At 67.5% G+C, this 19,362-nt stretch overlaps 2 protein-coding genes across 2 annotated transcripts; one reads left to right on the top strand and one right to left on the bottom strand.

Moving 5' to 3' along the window:
- Positions 1–1,027: 1,027 nt before the first annotated feature.
- Positions 1,028–6,163, top strand: SLC30A3 (solute carrier family 30 member 3). The gene is made up of 8 exons (XM_065833719.2): positions 1,028–1,307; positions 3,215–3,370; positions 3,440–3,586; positions 3,657–3,810; positions 4,348–4,552; positions 4,696–4,801; positions 5,067–5,201; positions 5,293–6,163. Exons 1-8 carry the CDS (start codon positions 1,028–1,030, stop codon positions 5,436–5,438), a joined length of 1,329 nt encoding a protein of 442 aa, XP_065689791.1. The 3' UTR covers positions 5,439–6,163.
- A 450-nt stretch (positions 6,164–6,613) lies between these two features.
- On the bottom strand, positions 6,614–17,549 carry GTF3C2 (general transcription factor IIIC subunit 2). The gene is given in 18 exon segments (XM_065833700.2): positions 6,614–6,953; positions 7,045–7,152; positions 7,798–7,929; positions 8,122–8,250; positions 8,482–8,569; positions 8,996–9,157; positions 9,396–9,540; positions 10,068–10,205; positions 10,208–10,432; positions 12,146–12,263; positions 12,403–12,514; positions 12,738–12,965; positions 13,131–13,229; positions 13,561–13,638; positions 14,275–14,369; positions 14,892–15,201; positions 16,204–16,585; positions 17,337–17,549. Coding segments are annotated over 18 exon segments (2,889 nt in total). The 5' UTR covers positions 17,470–17,549; the 3' UTR covers positions 6,614–6,746.
- Between the last annotated feature and the right edge of the window lie 1,813 nt (positions 17,550–19,362).

Raw genomic sequence — 19,362 nt, 5'->3', positions numbered from 1 at the left:
GCCCCAGCACGCACTGGTGCTCTGGGGTTGTTCCTCCCCAGGGACAGGACTTTGTGCTTCCCCTCACTGAGCCTCACGAGGTTCCTGCCCCCCCATTTCTCCAGCCTCTCCAGACCCCTCTGCACTGCCGAGCAGCACAACCCCCGGTCCCAGCTCCGTGTCACCTCCAAACTTGCTGAGGGTACACCCTGTCCCATCCTCCAGATAGTTAATGGAAATGTTAAATGATACTGGACCCAGTACTGACCCCAGGGTACACTGGTGGTTACTGGTCTCCAAATGGACTTAGTGCTGCTGATCCCCAGGCTCTGGGCCTGGCTGTGCAGCCAGTTCTCAGTGCACCTCACTCATCCAGCCCCACGGCCACGGCTTCTGCAGGAGGATCTCGCGGGACAGTGTCAAAATCCTTCCTGAAGTCCAGGTAGACAATGCCCACTGCGCTGCCCACGTCTGCCAGCCCTGCCATTTCATCAGGGAAGGTGCTCAGGTTGGCCAGGCCTGACCTCCTGCTGCTGGAACCAGGCTGGCTTCTCCTGATGACTTTCTTGTGCTTAAAAATGGTTCCTGAGCTTAGTTGTTCCACCACCTGCTTCCCACGGACGGAGGTGGGGGGACCCCTCTGTACCTAAACCGTCCTCCCATATCTGAGCAGTCCCCTCATACCCAAACAGCCCCCACATGAAAGCAGCTCCCCCTACACAAAACTTCCCGCGTGTCCAGGCAGCTCTCCCGTACCCGAGCAGCCCCCAAGCCCACCAGCTCCCCCGTACAAGTCAACCAGAGCCCCCACACTGCCCTGTTCGCCGGCACCCCCGGCAGGGCTGGTGCTGCCCCCCGGTGCAGTGTCGGCGAGGTCACCCCCCACGGCCCCCGTGCCCTCGGTTGGTGTCTCCGTGGGACCACGGGTTGGGCCCTCCCCGCCACCCCATGCCGGTGCCCGAGGCGGTGGCACGGCCGGGTGGGACCCCCTGCCCCGGGGAGCCCGGTGGGTGCCGGCTTCTCCCGGCCCCCGAGGGGGGGCGTGGCCATGGGGGCGTGGCCATGGGTGTGGCCCCACCCCCGGCTACTCTCTCCCTCTGCCCTGCGGGCCTGTGTGGCCAGTGCTGCAGCAGGGGGCGGGGCCGCGGCAGGGGGCGTGACCGCGGCAGGGGGGCGGGCCCACGACAGGGGGCGGGGCCTCGGCCGTCCCGGCGGTGGGTGCCCGCGGTGCTGCTCGCTCCCGGCATGGAGCCACCGACCGGCACCGAAAGCGCCCGCCTGGTCAGCCCGCGGGGCGACCGCGCCGACGGCAGCCTGCGCCTCAAGAGGTACGACCGGCACCTATCGCCCCGGCACCTCCATCACCCCCGGCACCTCCATCATCCCCGGCACCTCCATTACCCCCGGCACCGGCACCCCATCGCCCCGGCACCTCCTTCATTAGCACCTCCAGCACCTCCATCATCCCCGGCACGGGCACCTCCGTCGCCAGCACTTCCAGCACCCGCATCGCCCCCGGCACCGGCATCCGTCGCCCGGGCACTTCCATCACCCATGGCACCCATCGCTCCGGCACCTCCATCACAGGCACCCACATCACCCCCGGCACCGGCACCCCATTGCCGGCACCTCCGTGAGCCCTGGCACCGCACGTCCAGCACCCCCATCATTCCCGGCACCCCCAGCACCCTCAGCACCACCATCACCCCCGGCACCCGCACCTCCATCACTTGCATCCCGGCACCGCCATCGTCCCGACACCCGCAGCACCTCCATCACGGCACCTCCATGACCCCCGCACTACCACCCCCACCAGTCCGGCACTGCCAACCCCGGCACCCATCACTCCCTACTAGCGCCACCACCCCCCAGTGCCCCCACAAACCCCTGGCACCGCCACCTCCATCATCCCCTGCATCTGTAACCCTTGATATCCCCGTACCCGCACTGCCGGCACCGGCTCTCCCTTCACCCCCGGCTTCCCCTTCACCCCCGGTTCCCCCATCCTCACGGTCTCCTCGGTCCCCGCACCCCCGGCAACGTAAGCTCCCACCCCCCGGGACCCGCAAGCCCCCGGCACGTCCAGCACTGCCCAGCTCCCACGCCTCCCACCCTCCGACACCGGCACCGGCACGTCCGTCCCCGCCAGCCCCCGCACCCTCATCCATCTGTCACGGACACCCGCACCTCCGCAGACCCCGAGCCAGCTCTGACCGTCCGTGCACCGGTACCTCTTTCCAGCCCACACCGGCACCCGCACCCCCTGCACCGGCACCCACCCCTTCCCCGGTCCCGGTAACTCCATCCCAGTGCAACCAGCATCCTCCCGTGAGCCCCCCTCGGCTGTCCGGCCGGCTGGTACCGGCACCCAAACGTCACCCACCCGCACCGGTACCGTCCATCCATCACCTCCCCGCACCGCTACCGTCCATCCATCACCTCCCCGCACCAGTACCTTCCATTCACCGCCTCCCCACACGGGCACACAGTCCATCAGCGCCCTGAGCCCCGGCCCCCGCTCGCCCCCCGCTTCCCACGCCTCACGTCCCCGCACCGCTGCCCCGTCCAGCAGCCCGGCCCCAGACATCCCGGTCCCACCGGCACCTCCGCCGCAGGCACTCGCTCCCGCAGCGCTACCGACCCCGGCCCCGCCATCCCCCGCCCCGTCCGGGCTCCCCGCGGAACCGCCGCACAACCTGGCTGAGGCGGGCAGCTCCGGCTACGGGGAGCCGGGGCCGGACCGTCCCCCGAGCACCGCCCCGAGCCCCCTGGGGCCCCTCGCCGACTCTCACCCGCCACCGGCGGCCCCGTGGCTGCCCGTCCCGACGGGGCGCTCGGCCGCCGCGGGCCCGGCTCCTCCGAACGTTCCGGGTTCCCCGCCGGCGGCCCGGCCGCAGAGCCCGGTGCGGTAGCGGGACCCGCCGGTGGGCCGGGGCGGGGGCGCAGCCCGCGGGGACCGCAGCCGCCGCCGTTGTTACCGGCTGCGGCGAGGCTCGGGCGGGCACACGGCGCGGCCCCCCGGGACCGGCCCGGGCACCGGGACACCCCCGCCGGGGTCGCACGGGCCGGGCCGGGGTACTGAGAGAGGCGGCGCCGTGTGCCCGGAGCTCGGCAGCGGCCCGGCCAGCGGGAGCCCCGCGCCGGACTGTGGCTACCGGGAGTCCCGGGGGTGCCGGGGAGGGGCACCGGGAGCCGGTGCGGGCGGCTGTGACCCTCGCCCCCAGTCTCTTTGCAGGTTCCCCAGAGACCCTGGCACCACCGCGCCCCCCGGCTCCCCACTGCTGGTGCAGCCCCCTCGCCCCCAGCCCCGGCCAGGGGAGGCTCCAGGCCCGCCGGCAACTGAGCATCGCCTGCATCCTCTGCTGCGTCTTCATGGTCGGGGAGGTGATAGGTAACGGCGGGACAGGGACAGGTATGGGGGGCTGCGGGGCACAGGGTGCCAGCTGCTCTGCACCCGCAGGCGGGTACCTGGCCCACAGCCTGGCCATCATGACGGACGCAGCCCACCTGCTGACGGACGTGGGCAGCATGTCCGTCAGCCTCTTCTCCCTCTGGGTCTCCACCCGCCCGCCCACCAAGACCATGAGCTTCGGCTGGCACCGCTCGGGTGAGCGGGGGGGCACGGCTCTGTGGGACCCCCAGTGCTGGGGTGGGTGCTGACAGCTCCCATCCCGCAGAGACGCTGGGCGCGCTGGCCTCTGTCCTCTCCATCTGGGTCGTGACCGGGGCCCTTGTCTACCTGGCGGCCGCCCGCATTGTCAGCAACGACTACGAGATTGAGGCGCGAGCCATGCTGGCTACATCCGCCTGCGCCGTCGGCGTCAACCTGGTGTACGTCCCACGCAGGGCTGTGCGCACACGCGGCCCCCCCGCGCGCCCCTGGCCTTGGCCCTGGCCTCCCCTCCCACAGCCCTGCCCCACCTGTGCCCCTGGTACCCCAGGACCCCCAGCCCTGGCTCTCAGGTCACCTTCTGTCCCTGTGCCTTGTGTCTCAAAGCACTGCCTCCCCCTGTTCCCTGTCCACCATACGCTGCCGGCTTCCAGCCTGTGTCCGTACATACTCCAGCCACTCGTCCCCTGGACACCCAAAAGCAGCACCCCCACCCTGCCCGGGAGCCCTGGCGCGTGCTCCAGGTCCAAATCCCTGCCCTGGCCCCACGCACCTCCCTTGGGTGCTGCGGCTGCCCCATCCCGGCTGACCCTCCAGCCCTGCCCCACGGTGGGACTCTGCCCCACACCTCTCCACCCTCCTGGGGTGTGGGTGTCCCTGCCCGTGTCCTTCTGCCCGTGCTGTGTGGGCACTGCTGCCTGTGCGTGGGTGCAGGCAGGGCCAGCACCGTGGCGCTGAGCCAGCCCTGCTCCCCCCAGCATGGCCCACATCCTGCACCAGTCCCCCGCCAGCCATGGCCACGGCGCAGGGGGCTACGAGCAGCTGGAGAGCGCTGGGGGCTGCCTGCCCGGCCGTGCCCCCCTGCCCGGCAGCACCAGCGTCCGTGCGGCCTTTGTCCACGTGGTGGGGGACCTGCTGCAGAGCCTCGGTGTCCTTGTGGCTGCCACCATCATCTACTTCAAGGTGCCTGGGCTGGACTCCCCTGCATTGCACATTGGAACAACTCCCCCAGCCCCATGCGGGGTGCTGGGGGGCACTGGCACCCCAAGCCTCTGCCCCCGGACCCCACACTGTGCCCAGCCTCACACAGCCCCTGCTCCCTGCAGCCCCAGTGCAAGATCGCAGACCCCATCAGCACCCTCTTCTTCTCGGTCTTCGTCCTCGGCTCCACCTTCACCATCCTCAGGGATGTCTTCAGAGTCCTCATGGAAGGTGAGTGGTGGACAAGGAGGGTGTGGGGCCATGGGTGCAGGGGACTGGGGGGTGCAGGGGGCTGGGGGGCGCAGGAGCTCCTCAGGGCTGCAGCTGCTACAGCCCCTCACCACCCAGTGCCCCCCTCTGTCCTTCCCCGGCCGCTTGAGACCCCCCAGCCCAAGCAAACGGCCCTGTCGTGAGAAGCTGCCTCACCCTGGAGCCTCCGTCCCCAGCCTGGGGGCTGGGGCCGGGTCTGCCCCTCCGTGACCAGGCGCTGCCGCAGGGACGCCGCGGGGCATCGAGTTCGACGCGGTGAAGGAAGCGCTGCTGGGGGTGCGCGGGGTGAAGGGCACCCACGACCTGCACCTCTGGGCGCTGACGCTGAGCCACCACGCCGTGTCGGTGCACGTGGCTGTGGGTGAGTGCCCCCCAGCACCCACAGCCCCGGGCACGGCGGGGGGGACCCGCTGGCTGCCCACACACTGGGGGCTGAGCCGCGCTGTCCCCAGACGCCAGCGCCGACCCCGAGATGGTGCTGCAGGAAGCCACTGGCCAGCTGCAGAGCAAGTTCGGCTTTGCCGCATGCACGGTGCAGGTGGAGCGGTACCGGGAGGAGATGGCAGCCTGCCAGCACTGCCAGGACCCCCGTGCCTGAGCCCCCACCCGCCGCACAGCCGGGTCGGGCCCGGCCCGGTCCCCATCCCACGGGCGAGCAGAACTGCCCCTGCAGCAGGAGGTGCAGCGCCTGAGTGGGGATGGCCACGGGGTGTCCCTGTGCTGCACCCACCTGCTGCTGCGGAGCCCCAGGTGGGGACAGTGCCCCCGAGGGTGCAGGGCACGGGGCACAGGGACACAGAGCCTGGCCCCTGCAGCACAGGGGCTCCCCTGGGAACCTGCACCCCAGCTGTGCCGGGAGGGGACCAGCCCCAAAGGAGGGGGGGACCTGCCCCAAAGAAGGGGGGTCCTGCCTCACCACATGTCCCCCCTCGGAGCCCTGTTGTCCCCTGCAGGAGAGGGGACAGGAGGGAGCCACTGCCGAAGGGCCCAAGGAAGAGAGGGGACATCCCCAGGGGGTGATCCCAGCCTCAGCTGTGGCCCCAGATGCTCCTGTGCCCCATGGCGGCAGGGGCTGCCCCACGGCCATGGGCTGTGGGCCGGGGAAGCTGCTGCCCCAGGCGGGTGCAGGGACACGGGGCTCGACCCGAGCGTGGCTGCCCTGGTCCTGCTCCCCCACCTTGGCCTGACCCATCCCCAGCGCTGTGAGTCTGTGTCTGTTGCCCCTGTGGAGTGTGTGTGTGTGTGTGTGTCTGTCTGTCTGTCTGTCCGTCTCTTTGTGCAAGGAGCCCGGCGGGCGGTGGCAGAGCCCGTGGCGCCAATAAACTTTTTGGAGAGCAGCATCAGCAGCGCAGGCAGCCAGGAGGGGCTGGGGAGGGGGGACGGCCCCGGACCCCCTGAGTGCCGCAGCCACGGGCGCCCCGTGCAAGCACCACAACCAGCCCTTAGAAAACAAACGACGTTTACTGCACAGCTGAACACAGGCTCAATGTGAGCAACTCCCGAGCTCCCGGCACCCTGCCCAGGACAGGGCTGGCCCCGGCCCCTGCCTGCACCCGCACGGGGGCTCAGGGGGGACGGGGGCAAGAGCAAGCACAGCCCCATGAGGGGCCCACGGGGGCTTCCCCGGCATCGGGCCCCAAGACCCGCAGCTCAACCCAGGGATGCGCACCGGTCCCACCGCCCTCCCTGCAACCAGCTCAGACCAAACAGCGCAAAAGGAACTTTCTGGGCCCAGAGCACGAGTGTCCTGAGCGTTCCAGGTGACGGCTGCGAGCAGCCGTCCCTCCCCTGAGGGGGGGCCCAGAGGGTGAGAAGCACCGAGAGGGGGTGCACAGCCCCCCCGGACAGCACAGCCGGCCCCGAGCTCCTGCTCGGGGTGCGTGTGGCGGCAGAGGGACCCGTGGCGCTACTCTGCCGGCAGCGGGGAGCGCTCGGCGGGCCGGGGGCTGCCGGGCTCAGCCCCGTGCAGGGCGCTGAAGCGGGCCCGGCGCTCCAGGAGCAGCTCGTGGCCCACGCCGGAGGACAGTCCCGCCAGGCAGTGCACCCGCACGATGCCCGCCTGCCCCCCCGACACCAGCCAGCCCTGCGAGTCCAGGTTGGGGCTGAAGCGCACCTGCGGGGGGAGAACGGGGTGGGTTGTGGTGCCGGGACCCCGCACCACGGTCAGCCCGGATTGTGGGGACACGGGGACACGCCGCCCTCACCTTGTGCAGGGACTCCAGCTGCAGGCGGTCGAGGTTGAGCTCCGCCGCCCCCTCCTGCCGGTGCATCCTGCGCATGGGCTCCCGGCTGGGCAGGTTCCTGAAGCTGCGCTGTGGAGCGGCGGCACCGCCATGGCTGCGTGCGCGGGGCAGGAGCGCTGCTCGCACAGCGGCCCTGGCAGCGCCAGCACCACGGCACCAGCGGTTGCTGCTCGCTCAGGGGACACGTGTCGCCCTCGGGGTCACCCACGGCAAAGGGCAGCAGGGCCAGGCCCTGGGCAGGGCGGCTGCAGCGTGGCAGAGCCCACCCCGTCCCCCTGTGGCCCCAAGCAGCTCAGACCCAGTCTCGGGACCCCCCTCCTGGGGCCTTGGGCACAGCCTGGTCTGGCACAGGTGGAGTTGAGACCCCCCAGCTCCATCCCATAGCTGTGACCCCCACTGTCCTGTGAGTGGGGCTGCCTGCCCGTGGGGACCCCAAACTGGTGAGGGTCTCTGCAGAGGCCAGGAGGCAGCGCAGCCCATCCCCTGCTCTCAGGGCTGCCACCCTGAGCTCCACCAGAGCGGGGGGCTGCTCCAGCATCTGAGTGGTGACCCCTGCCTCTGTTGCTCCCACCCTCCCCATCACACCCCACAGCCCCCAGCCCCACTTCCACCACTCTGTGACCGTCCCACAGCCCCCTACCCCCACCCCACAGCACCCAGCGCTGCTCCCACAGTCCTGCCCCTGTTCAGGACCCCCAGTCCCTGCCCTCCTACCAGGTCTGTGTCCCGGAACTTGATGTAGCTCTTGGTGACCATCTCGCTGTAGCGCCTGGTCTTGGGCAGCGCCTGCTCGGCGCCCTCCGGCCCGGCGGGGCTGCAGGGCAGCAGGTCGGCTTTGTAGACCGGCTGTGGGGGAGACGGGGCTCAGGGCAGGGCGGGGGGTCCCGCTGCTCCCCACAGAGGGGGCTGAGCGGGGCAGGGGGCCCAGGAGCCTGTCCTGCCCCACGGCATGGCGGGGTTGGGGTGGGGGAGGGAGGAGGTGCTGCCGTAGGGGACAAACAGGGCACCACGCGTGTCACTGACACGACCTCCCCTTACAAATCTGCGGTCCGAGGAGCGCTTGACGTTGCGGGGGTTGACGGCCAGGTCGGGCAGCACCGCAGCCACCAGCTCGCCGGTGATGTCCCCTGCAGCCACCGTGTTCAGCCAGTCCGAGCCAGAAATGCTCTGCAGGAACGCAGGGTTTAGGGGGCAGGGTCCCCCTGCACCGTGAACACCAATCCTGGGCAGGGACGGGGCCAGGGGTGCGGCCACCACCTCACCCAGGTGCCAGGGTCCCTTGTCGGGGGGTAGAGGGTGACCCCAAGGGCCTCACCCCCCAGCGAGCTGGGTTTGGAGCAGGCACCAACCCCTCCACCGCAGCCCCCGGGACAGAACCGCGCTGCAGCAGCCTCTTACCCACACGGTCCCCTTGCGAGGGGCCACAAAATATGCCTTGAAGCCCAAGTACCCGGCGTCGATGTAGTGGATCCCGCAGAGCCCGTAGCTGCAGCAGAAGGGATGAGGATGGAGCTCCGTGCTGCCACCCCAAGACAGCGCGAGCCAGGCAGCAGCCCCCTCCCCAGAGACCCTGGGTGTTTTGGGGGGCCCCCCTCACTCTAGCTCCGTGTCACAGCATCACGAGGCAGCTCAGGGCAGCTCCCAGAGGCTGAGAACACACCAAGACCCCAGAACCCTTCTGCCAATTTGTGCCAGCATAGGGCCACCCTGGAGCCCCAGGACAGCGTCCCCCCGGCCGCACCAACGTGTGCTGTGACCCAGCGCGGGCAGAGCCCTTGGCACAGCCCAACGCTCCTGGGGAGGGAGAGACCACAGGGAGCCCCGAGGACACTGGGGACACGTGAGACGAGGCACGAGCAGCCCCCAGCAGCAGCGCGGGCCCCGGGCACAGAGCGGTGGCCCCAGAACTCACGAGGCGCAGCAGTTGTCCTGGGCCACCGTGACACCGTTGTAGGGCAGCAGCCAGGCCACCTCGGTGCTGAGGAACCGCTTGATGCTGTTGATGGGCTCGTAGAGCCGCCGCAGGTCCCAGAACTTGATCTTGCGGTCGCTCCCTGCCGTGACCAGGACGTTGCTGAGAACCAGGAGAAAAGCAGCGCTGAGACCCCAGCGCAGAGCCGTGCCCCGTCCCCACCGCAGGGACACGGTGGCCACGGTCCTGCAGCACCACGCTGCTCCATGGGCTCAACCCTCCTCACCCCACAAAACCCAACCCAACCTCTTCGGTGCCTCAGAGGGTCCCGTGCCACCAGCACCAAGTGCTTGGAGCCCACTCCAGCAACACAGCCTCAGCCCCCAGGCAGCGCCCGCACCTGTCGGCCTTGCACCACTCGATGCTCCGCACCGCGTGGTCGTGGGCCGGGAAGCACCGGAACGGGTAGAGCTTGAGGGAGCCGTTGGGCTGGCGCATGCACTGCAGCAGGGACTTGGTGAGCAGGTTCCAGATGGCCACGGTGCCTGCAGGACCAGACCCGCGGCCGTCAGGAGCTGCCCCGCAGCTGTGCTGGTGCTGTGGGGGATGCCCAGTGCTGCGGGACCCGGGGCAGGGGGACGGGCAGGGGCTGCAGGAGCTGCGAGGCAGCGGCTGAGCCAGGGCCGGGGTTTAGAGCAGGACAGGCTGGCTCGGGTACAGCAGGTCCTGAAGGGAGTTGCAGATCACCCCAAGCCAGATACAAACAAATCAGACAGATGGGGATCAAGCCAGAGCCATGTCCTGGAGCCGACAGGTACGTGAGGTTGCTCATGGGCAGCCCACGATAAACATTTCTCCTGTGCCAGGAGCGGGCAGAGGCTCCTGTGTGGTGCCTGGCCCTGACTGCTCTCACCCTGATGCTTCCCACCTCCTCATCCTCCTTCCCCTTGTTCCCCCAGGAGAGGCTGAAGGAGCACAAAGCTCCGCTCGGTCTCTGCCGCTCACAGGGCGAGGGTCAATCAATCCCCAGCGGCTCTGCCGTGGGACGCGGTCCCTCTCGTGCAGGACTCACCGTCATAAAAACCTGCTGCGAGGTGATGATGGGGCTTGGATGGCATCCAGGAGAGGCTGAAGCACTGCCCGCACTCGGACACGTTCCCGGCCTGGATGGAGCCCACCTGGAGCGTGGCGATGCACTGCACCTGCGGCCGAGGGACACGCACCACCTGCAGCCCACGCTGGTGCCACGGCGTCCCAAGAGCCAGGGACACCCAGGTGTGGGGCGCGGCTCTGCTCTGCCACCCCAAACACCCCGGGGCCAGCGGGCTCTGCAGCCTCGCGCTGCCCCAGCCGGAGACTCGCTGGGCACCAGCACCGGTGGCACCGCACTGGTGGGGACACTGACCTTGCAGATAACGTGCTTGTGGAAGGGCCCATCTGGAAGAGAGCAGAGGACGATCAGGACAGGGCCCAGCTCTCCCAGAAGCTCCGTGGCAGGGGCCTGGCTCAGCGCTCCTTGGCCCTGTCCTGCCACCCGTCCAACCAGCGTCCCCACCACAAGCAGAACAGCGCGGGGAGCAGGAAACCCGAGAGCAGGCGGCGGCGGGAGCTCCTGCAGCCAGAGCTGATGGTGCCAGAGGCAGCGACACCCCGAAAGGTGCCTGGGGCAGCGAGGGGCAGGGCTGACATTCTCCCCACCCCAGAGATCTTCCCCCACCACACCCGGCTGCCTCGATAGAAGACCCTTCATCGATCTCGAGGTAACCCGGTGGCACACAGGGCCAGATTGGACCACGGCTGCCTGGGGAGCGAAGGAGCAGCCGTGTGGGATGACGGATCTGCTAAAGGCGGCAGCGGTGACAGGCTGGAGCAGCCCAGGCAGCCACTCCCGGGGGTGACACACTGTGCTGAGACCCCCGCGCCCACGACAAGGTGCCTGTGGGACCACAGGCACCAGCTTTGCCGGAGACACCTCTGGGTCAGACCGCCGTCCCCTGCGCGGGGCTGTCCTCAGGCACAGCCAGCACCAGCGCGGCAGCCGCGGCGGAGAAGGCGTCACACTGACACAGCAGCCATGCATCTTCCCGGCACCTCCACCGCAGCCGGGGCTCGGCACGCAGAGCAGCCCCGGCGCTGCCAGGCACAATCTCCCGCTGCGGTACGGGGAGCCTCGGTGATGCCGGCACAGCCGAGCCGGGAGCTCCCGCAGGACCCAGCGCTGCAGCCTGGCACCGATCCTGCAAACCCGCAGCCCAGCGCGGTGGTGAGACTCGGTGACGGGGACGGGACGTGCAGCCACAGCCGGGAGACGCGACGTGACCAGACCCGGCCCGGCTGCAGGAGCCGTGTGGGCTGGGAAGGATCCGCGCCTGCCGCAAGCTGCCCACGTGGGGCCTGCGGCAGCCAGCACGAACCATCCAGAGCCGCGCCGAGAGCGGCACGACGCGGCAACGGGGGTCGGCAGCCGCGCTCGGTGCAGAGAACCCATTTCCATTGTCAGCCGTGGACGCGTGGGCTGTCGGCCGCGGCTGATTGACCACGGGCAGCACGCACAGGCCATCAATCTTGCCCGGCATCCAGGAGATGAGACCGTTACAAGCGCCATTAGTCCGAGCAGCCGAGCGTGCCGAGCCCTAGGTCCCCACCATGACAAACGGCTTGAGCCGGGCTGGTAGGAGCAGCTCTGCCGTGGGAAGACGTGCTCCCAGCGGTGAGCGGGGCGGTGGGAAAAGGCTGGAGAACACGCCATGGCAGCAACGCCTCGCCCTGAGACCTTCCACTGCAGTCACAGCAACCCTGCCCTGAGTCCCCCCAGCCCAGGGCCCAGCCTCACCAGGGCTGTCCCCAGAGCTGTCCCCAGCCGGGCTGTGGCAGTGTCCCCTGGAGACCGAGCTCGCTTCTGTGTCAGCCGCGCTTTGACATCAAAACGCAGTCCTGCTCCCCCTGCCGCCGCGCCTCTGCCAGAGGGCAGCAGCGACTGGTCCCAGCTGCACCGGCTGATTGGGGGCTGCCCCACAGCCGTGCCCCATGGCCATGCCCCAGCTCGGCCTCCAGCACGGGTAGAGGGCCCTGGCCCCGGGCTCACCCGCCGCCCCCAGCACGGTGGGAGGGGGCCGGGATGGCCCTGCCCGGCGCCGCGGCTCTTCCTACCTTTTACCTGGGCTCTCTTGGCGCGGTGCAGGGCTCCGGGGTGCGGCAGCGCGTACAGCACCACTTTCCCATCCGAGAAGGCCACGGCCAGCAGGCCCAGCCGGCTCATCTGCGGGTGCTGCGGGACAACACAGGGGCTCAGCGCGGGGCCACCGTCCCCTGCCCGGGCACGCCAGGCTTCAGCGAGGATGCGCAGAAACCCCGGGGGAAACCAAGGGCAGCCCCCAGGGCCGGGGGTCCCGCTGCAGCCCACCCACCTGCCTGGCAGCGTCGGGCGGCTCCCAGGCGCCGCTGGGGCAGAACTTCATGTCCCAGACGCAGCCGTGGTCGGTGGCGATGGCGTAGGCCAGCGCGGCTTTGTCGGCAGAGCTGCAGGCATGGGTTGAGCCGTGATGAATGTGGGAGCCCAGCAGCTCCAGTATACACCAGCAGCTCCAGTATACACCAGAAGCGAAGCTGGCCACCAGCACAGCCCCCACGGGGCTCAGGCCGTGGTTGGTGGCGCTGGCAGAGGATGAACCAGCTTGGCCATGGAGGAAGAGGCAGGACCCTGCCCTGTCCCCGGGAGCCCGTCCCTAGCCAGGCCACTCACCCCTGCTCCTGCTGCAGCGCGCCCAGGCCCCAGAGCTGCAGGAGCACGGGGCCGCCGTGCAGCCCGGCCATGCTGTGCGTCTCCTCCATGCTCCTGTGGCAGTAGATGGCCACGTACTGCGCCGCCGCCGAGCCCTCCGGGGACGGGCACCACTCCATGGCCCACACGGGGCCGCCCACGAAGAAGGAGACGTCCAGGCGCTCGGCGTGGGGCTGCAGTGAGTTGAACCTGCCGGGGGGTGGGTGAGAGCAGCGTGGGGCAGGTGGGGGCCCCCGGGCAGGCTGCAGGGTGGCTGCTCAGGCCCCCCCGGCCATCGGCCCCGCAGCCCTGGGGACACAGCCTGTCCCAGCACGACAGCCACTGCCCCGCAGTCCCCGCGCACCCATCACTGACCTGTTCATCCGGTACAGGACACCATTGTCCTCAATGCCCTCCCGCTGGATGGAGAAGAGGGGAGACTTCTCCTCTGCTGGCAGGTACGGGGCAGCTTCGCTGGGGGGGCAGCAGGTGAGGGGACACCTCCCCACCCCCCAGAATAGCCCCATGTCCCAGCATCCGTCCCAGCCCCACACAGCCCAGCTGCCTCCCACTGCCCACCCTCAGGGCTGATGAAACTCCATGGCCAAATCTACGAGACCCCCGAAGCCCACGACAAGAAGGCGCCATGCTGGGGACTGATCCCATCAGAGGGATAGGGGGTTCAGCACCCACCATGCCCTCGTTTCCCCCAGCTTGTCCCCAGCATCGCCGGGTCCTGCCCCATCCCGCAGCCCGGGCGCAGGCAGCGCCTGTGCCACGTGTCCCCCAGCCCCTCCCCGGGTACCTGTCAGAGAGACACGTCCACTTGTGCGCCAGCGGGATCCAGTCGGGAAACTCCCACTGCGAGTGCTGCTGGTCCCGCCTGCAGCCGTGTCAGACCTCAGCCACAGCCCCGCTGCCCGTCTGCCCCCGCACAGGGAGCCCCCGCACCCCAATATGGCACAGGGAGCCCCCTCACCCCGACATGGCACAGGGAGCACCCGCACCTCGCACCCTGCCCATGGCACAGGCAGCCCCCGCACCCCAACATGGCACAGGGAGCCCCTGCACCCTGTCCATGGCACAGGCAGCCCCTGCACCCCAACATGGCACAGGGAGCCCCCTGCACCCCAACATGGCACAGGGAATCCCACCCCCCGCACCCTGCCCATGGCACAGGCAGCCCCCCCCTGCATCCTGCCCATGTCACAGGCAATCCCTGCACCCTGACATGGCACAGGGAGCGCCCCCCTGCACCCTGCCCATGGCACAGGCAGCCCCCACACCCCGACATGGCACAGGGAGCCCCTGCACCCTGTCCGTGGCACAGGCAGGCCCCCACACCCTCCCCGCTCTGCCACCCATGGTGCTTCTGCAGGTGACAGGGCCCATCCGCAGCAGCTGCTGGTGGAATGCTGACATTCCCGATGGCACGGTGACACTGTGACACTGATGGCGCCCAGGGCACCAGCAGCCACTGCTCCCCACAGCCCAGCCCAACCCCCCGGCCCCCACTCACAGGCTGCAGGTGAGGCTGGAGCACTTCTCCACCGGGGCCATGACGGAGTTGTGGAAGCCGTTGGGAGCGAGGCCGCGGCAGAGGGGCTTGGATCTCTGGGCACAAGAGCAGACTGAGAGCAGGACCTGGCGCAAGGGCCCGGCCCGGCTGCCTCTGCCTGCCCAGACATTCCCACGAGCCCTTTGGGGACCCGCCTGTCCTAAATGGCACTGACACGGCCCCTGGCACAGAGATCTCCCCAGCCACAGCCCTCACCAAGACCATGTCACGCTGGGCTAACGACACAAAGTCCCACTCTGGGGACATACACAACCTATAGGACAGCACCCAGGATCCGGCCTTCATCTCCCACGGGCTCCAGCAGAGCCCAAGACCCCCGCACCTCTCTCCCAGGAGTACCCATGTCCATCCCCATCCCACCTCTGCCCGCAGTTCAGCCCAGAGAGCTCGTGCCTGGACCACGGCTGACGGGGGCTGTGCTGTCCCCAAGTCCTGCTTCAGGGCTGTCCTGCCCCGAACAGCCAGGGCTGGGGACACCACACCACAGCTCACACACTTCGTGTTGTTCCTGCCAGGTCAAAGGGAGGAAGCGGCCACAGCAGAGACCCTGCCCTTACCCCTGTGGGTGACGTCTTCCCTCCCTGTCCTCGCAGCACCTCCAGCTCCGGCTCCGACACCTCACTGAGCGGCGCATCGCTCCCCTCCTCCTCCTCCGCCTGCAGCAACACCTCCTTCGAGGGCACAAAGTCAGCATCTCCTGCAGGATCATCGCTATCGGTTTCCTCCTTCTCCTTCTTCCTCCGGCCCCGGCGCTTCTTCTGGACATGCTCAAGCTCTGGCGCCGGCTCCTGGGCACCCTCGGTGGGAGCTGGAGGTTGGCACACAGACGACAGCTCCTCCGCCAGCTGCTGCAGGTACAGCAGAGCCCTGGGACACCGAAGGCATCGCCCGGAGGTGAACAGAGGGACCGTGTAGGGACCAGCTCCAGGTCTGGGCAAGCAATTTGCTGGGCTGCGGCAGAGCCCGCCTGGATGCACTGCCAGCCTGCAGCCCCGCCATGGGGTCGGCCAGCGTCCCCTGCCCTCCCCAGTGAACACACCCAGTGGGCAGAGCAGCCGTGGCCCTTTGCCAGCCAGAATGCAAGAAAACCAGAAAAACCAGAGATCTTCCTGTGAGCGCCCTCAGCAAAGGGAGCTCCAGCCCCAGGCACCCGCTGCCGGTGCTGCATCTCCCTCTGTGCAGCAGCACGAGGGGACCAGGGCACTGCAGCCCCAACAGCCCTGCCCCTGCAAAACGGGGCTCGCACAGGCCCTCGGAGAGCACCAGCACCACTCGAGCTGCAACCAGAGCCCCCAGAGCACAACCCCCCAGCTCTGCCCTTCCAGTAGCACATGGTTCGCATAGTGTGTCCTGCTCCCCACTGGACAAACCTCCTCCTGGCTTTGCCAGCAACCAGGGAAACCTCTTCCCCACTGCAGACAGCCCACTGCAGCCAGACAGCACAGCCTGCGAGCCCATCGTGGCCCCTGCGAGCCCATCGCAACCCCATGAGCCCATCTCAACCTCTGTGAGCCCATCACGGCCCCTGCGAGCCCATCGCAACCCCGTGAGCCCATCCAACCCCGTGAGCCCATCCCAACCCCTGCGAGCCCATCCCAACCCCTGCGAGCCCACCCGCATCCCCTGCGAGCCCATCCACGACCCCTGCTGTCCCCCCACTCCCTCGTCCTGGACCCAAACACCTCCCAAAGCAAGAAAAGGTCATTTCATGAGGAACCAGTTTGTCCCACCAACGTGAAACCAAGTCCTTCAAGAAGGACACTGAGCCCTCTCAGGCAAGGCTGAGGTCTCAAGGAATCGCTCCAAGAGCAGCATCTGCCCATCCGCCCAAACTCCCCTGTGACCCCAGGCCCCGCTGCCCCTGCTCACACTTTGGCTGCCCGCCTCTTGGGGCGCCCGCCGGGGGGTGTCTCGGGACCATCCTCTGCCTCGTTGCTCCCCAGGACCTTCTGCAGGCAGAGGGGTTGCGGGGTCGGGCACTCCAGGTCCTGCGACAGCTTCAGCAGCAGCATCTCCGCCTTGGGCTTGCGACCGCGCTTCCCGGGTGCCTTGCGGGGCAGCACGGACCCGTTCTCCGATGTCACCGAGGGCTCACCCTGCGCCTCGGTCCCCGCAGGGGCTTGGCCGTTGGCACCACAAGGATCATTTTGGTCTTTGGGTTTTTGGGTGGTTTTCAGCTGAGATTTGGTACTTTCTCCTCCGTCTTCAGAATGACCCAAAGCGTCTGGATCTCCCAGTGGCGACAGCTCCCCTGCCCAAAAATAAAACCCAGAAATCGCATAAGAACACTCCAGGGCCCCTCAGCACCCGCGAGTCCCCCTGGGGCACGATGTGGTGCCTCTGATGGGATTTGAACCTCCTACCCAATATCGCCCGGGCCCCTTAGCACCTGCCGGTCCCCCTGGGACACAATGCGGTGCCACGAGTTCGAATCCTGCTATCCCCCCGGGGCATGATGTGATGCCGGGGGTTCGAATCCCGCCGCAGCCCCTGGGACACAATGCAGTGCCACAGGTTCGAATCCTGCTATCCCCCCGGGGCACGATGTGGTGCCACGGGTTCGAATCCCACCCGTCCCCCTGGGCACAATGTGGTGCCGAGGGTTCGATTCCTGCCGGTCCCCCCGGGGCACGATGTGGTGCCAGGGGTTCGAATCCCGCCGGTCCCCCTGGGCACAATGTGGTGCCAAGAGTTCGAATCCTGCTGTCCCCCCGGGGCACGATGCGGTGCCAGGGGTTCGAATCCCGCCGCAGCCCCTGGGACACAATACGGTGCCAGGGGTTCGAATCCTGCTGTCCACCCGGGGCACGATGTGGTGCCAGGGGTTCGAATCCCACCGGTCACCCTGTGACACGATGCTGTCACGGGAGTTTGAATCCCGCTGTCCCCCTGGGCACGAGAAGGTCCCGGGGTTCGAGTCCCGCCTGCGGCACCGCATCATGCCCCGGTGAGCGACTCCCTCCCGCAGCAGTCCCGGTACCCGCCCGCCCCTCGGTACGTACGGAACGCTCGGGATTCCCCGTCCCGCACCGGGCTGCGGCTCCGGCTGCAGCCCCTGGGCACCGAGCCCCGTCCCGCGCGGCCCCGGCGGCTCCGTTCCCGGCAGCGCGGCCCGCGGGAGGAGCTGGACGCCATCCGGGTGGCTCCAGCCGGGCTCCCGCTGCCGCCGCCGCCGCCTCCCCACTGCGGGGCCGCGCCGCAAGGAGCGAGGCGGATACGGAAGCGGCGGCGCGGGGAGATGACGAAGCGCCGGTAACGCTATGGTTTCCATGCTCTACCGCCCCCTAGCGGTCCGGAAGGGCGCGCGGCTCCGCGTCCCATAGGGGGCGGGATTCGGAGGGACGGAACCGTCCCCGCAAAAGCTGGCACGCCCACGCATGGACATGAGCGGTGTGGGCAGGACAGTGCGGGTGAACCCCCGAGGGAGGGACCCCCAGAGCGAGGGGACACGCGGTGGGGGGTGAGAAGGGACGAACCGGGACTTGGGTCGGGGCAACGCCGGTGTTGGTCCAGGCTGGATGGAGGATGGGGAGCAGCCCCAGGAGAAGGGCTTGGGGTGCTGGGCTGAGACATTGGCCATGACCCGGCCATGTGCGCGGGCAGCCCAGAACCCACCCGTGTCCTGGGCTGCGTCCCCAGCCCCGTGAGCAGCAGGTTTGGGGGGGATTGTGCCCCTCTGCTCCTGTAGTGACAGGACAAGGGGTGATGGTTTTAAACTAAAACGGGAGATTCGGGCCGGACATGATGCAGAAATTGTTTGTGCTGAGGGTGCTGAGAGCCTGGCCCAGGTTGGGCAGAGAGGTTGATAGAGGGAACTAACATTTTAAGGTTTTACTAAGCATATAATGGGTGCCTACTAACGAACTAACACTTCAGGGCTTAGCCACACAAGAAGTGCTTAGTTTAGAGCTCTATGTAAACTCACGTTAAGAAAAACAGAACCCCATCAAATGCCTATGTAAGAAGTCTTACTGCACCAGCTGTAACCTTGAGGAGACAAGATAACGAAGATTTACAGCAAAAAGGGGGAGCCAGTCTGGTTTCAATCGACTTGGCAGCTTGGGTTCCAGTCGATTCAGCATAATGAGCCAAAGCTACAAAGTTCACTGTGACGAAGCTGAAGGAGCCTTCATCCAAAGACCCCTCCTCAAGAGCACCAGATGGCACTGGGCAGGTGCAACAGAGGGGTCAAGGAGGAGACCATGGAGATGATTACCTGAGACTCATTTTAATAAGAAGCGGGAAAAGTTATGAATATGTATAGGCGTTCATGGGGTCATTATGAATATGTAACACCTTACTGTATTTAAACACACCTCAGATTGTTAGAAGTTGCGCATGAATGGTGGAACGATCCCCTTGCGCCCAACATACCTGCTTTATAACTTTGTGAGTTGTAAAGTTTTATGACTTTATAGGTTGTAAAGTTGTTTCCGCACGTCAATTTTGGTGACGATGAAGGGACAAGCTCTGCCCAGCTGTGTCGACCGCCTGAGAGAAATGGACCTCCTAGACATGTCCCGAACCTTTTGTTACGGAGGGGCTTTGCTCCGCTCTGGCTGGTCACCGCGGGGGCAGACAACGACCTTTTGCATTAAGCAGATAAGGTATGTTTATGTTTTACCGTAACACGGGCCTGTAACATGGGGGCCAGTAACTCGCGAGGGACGCCTGTGCATGGCCAAATTCCCCGTATTGGTGTAAACGGGTACCTAAGGGGGTTACTGACTTGACTCGACCAGAAGGGGGTCAGCCGCTAGTGATCTTGGGGGTAGATCGAGTAACCCTGAGACTTCTGTTGCGTCTCGATTACGGGAACCAGGATGGACCTGCTAATGACTGTTATGGAAGTGGGAGAAGAGTAAACAGAGTCTCCAATCGTGGGTTCGAGTCCCACTAACAATTGTCGGGGGTTCGAGTCCCCATGGCAATTGACGCCTTCTAACATCTTAAGCCATGGGAATTGAAATTCATATTGCTGTAATTGGAATACTTACGGTGACAGTTACATGTTGTTTGATCAAGAAG

This window comes from Patagioenas fasciata, chromosome 3 (assembly GCF_037038585.1).
Source record: "Patagioenas fasciata isolate bPatFas1 chromosome 3, bPatFas1.hap1, whole genome shotgun sequence".
Taxonomy (NCBI): domain Eukaryota; kingdom Metazoa; phylum Chordata; class Aves; order Columbiformes; family Columbidae; genus Patagioenas; species Patagioenas fasciata.
The sequence above is the reverse complement of the archived record's forward strand: the minus strand, read 5'-3'. Positions and strand labels throughout refer to the sequence as shown.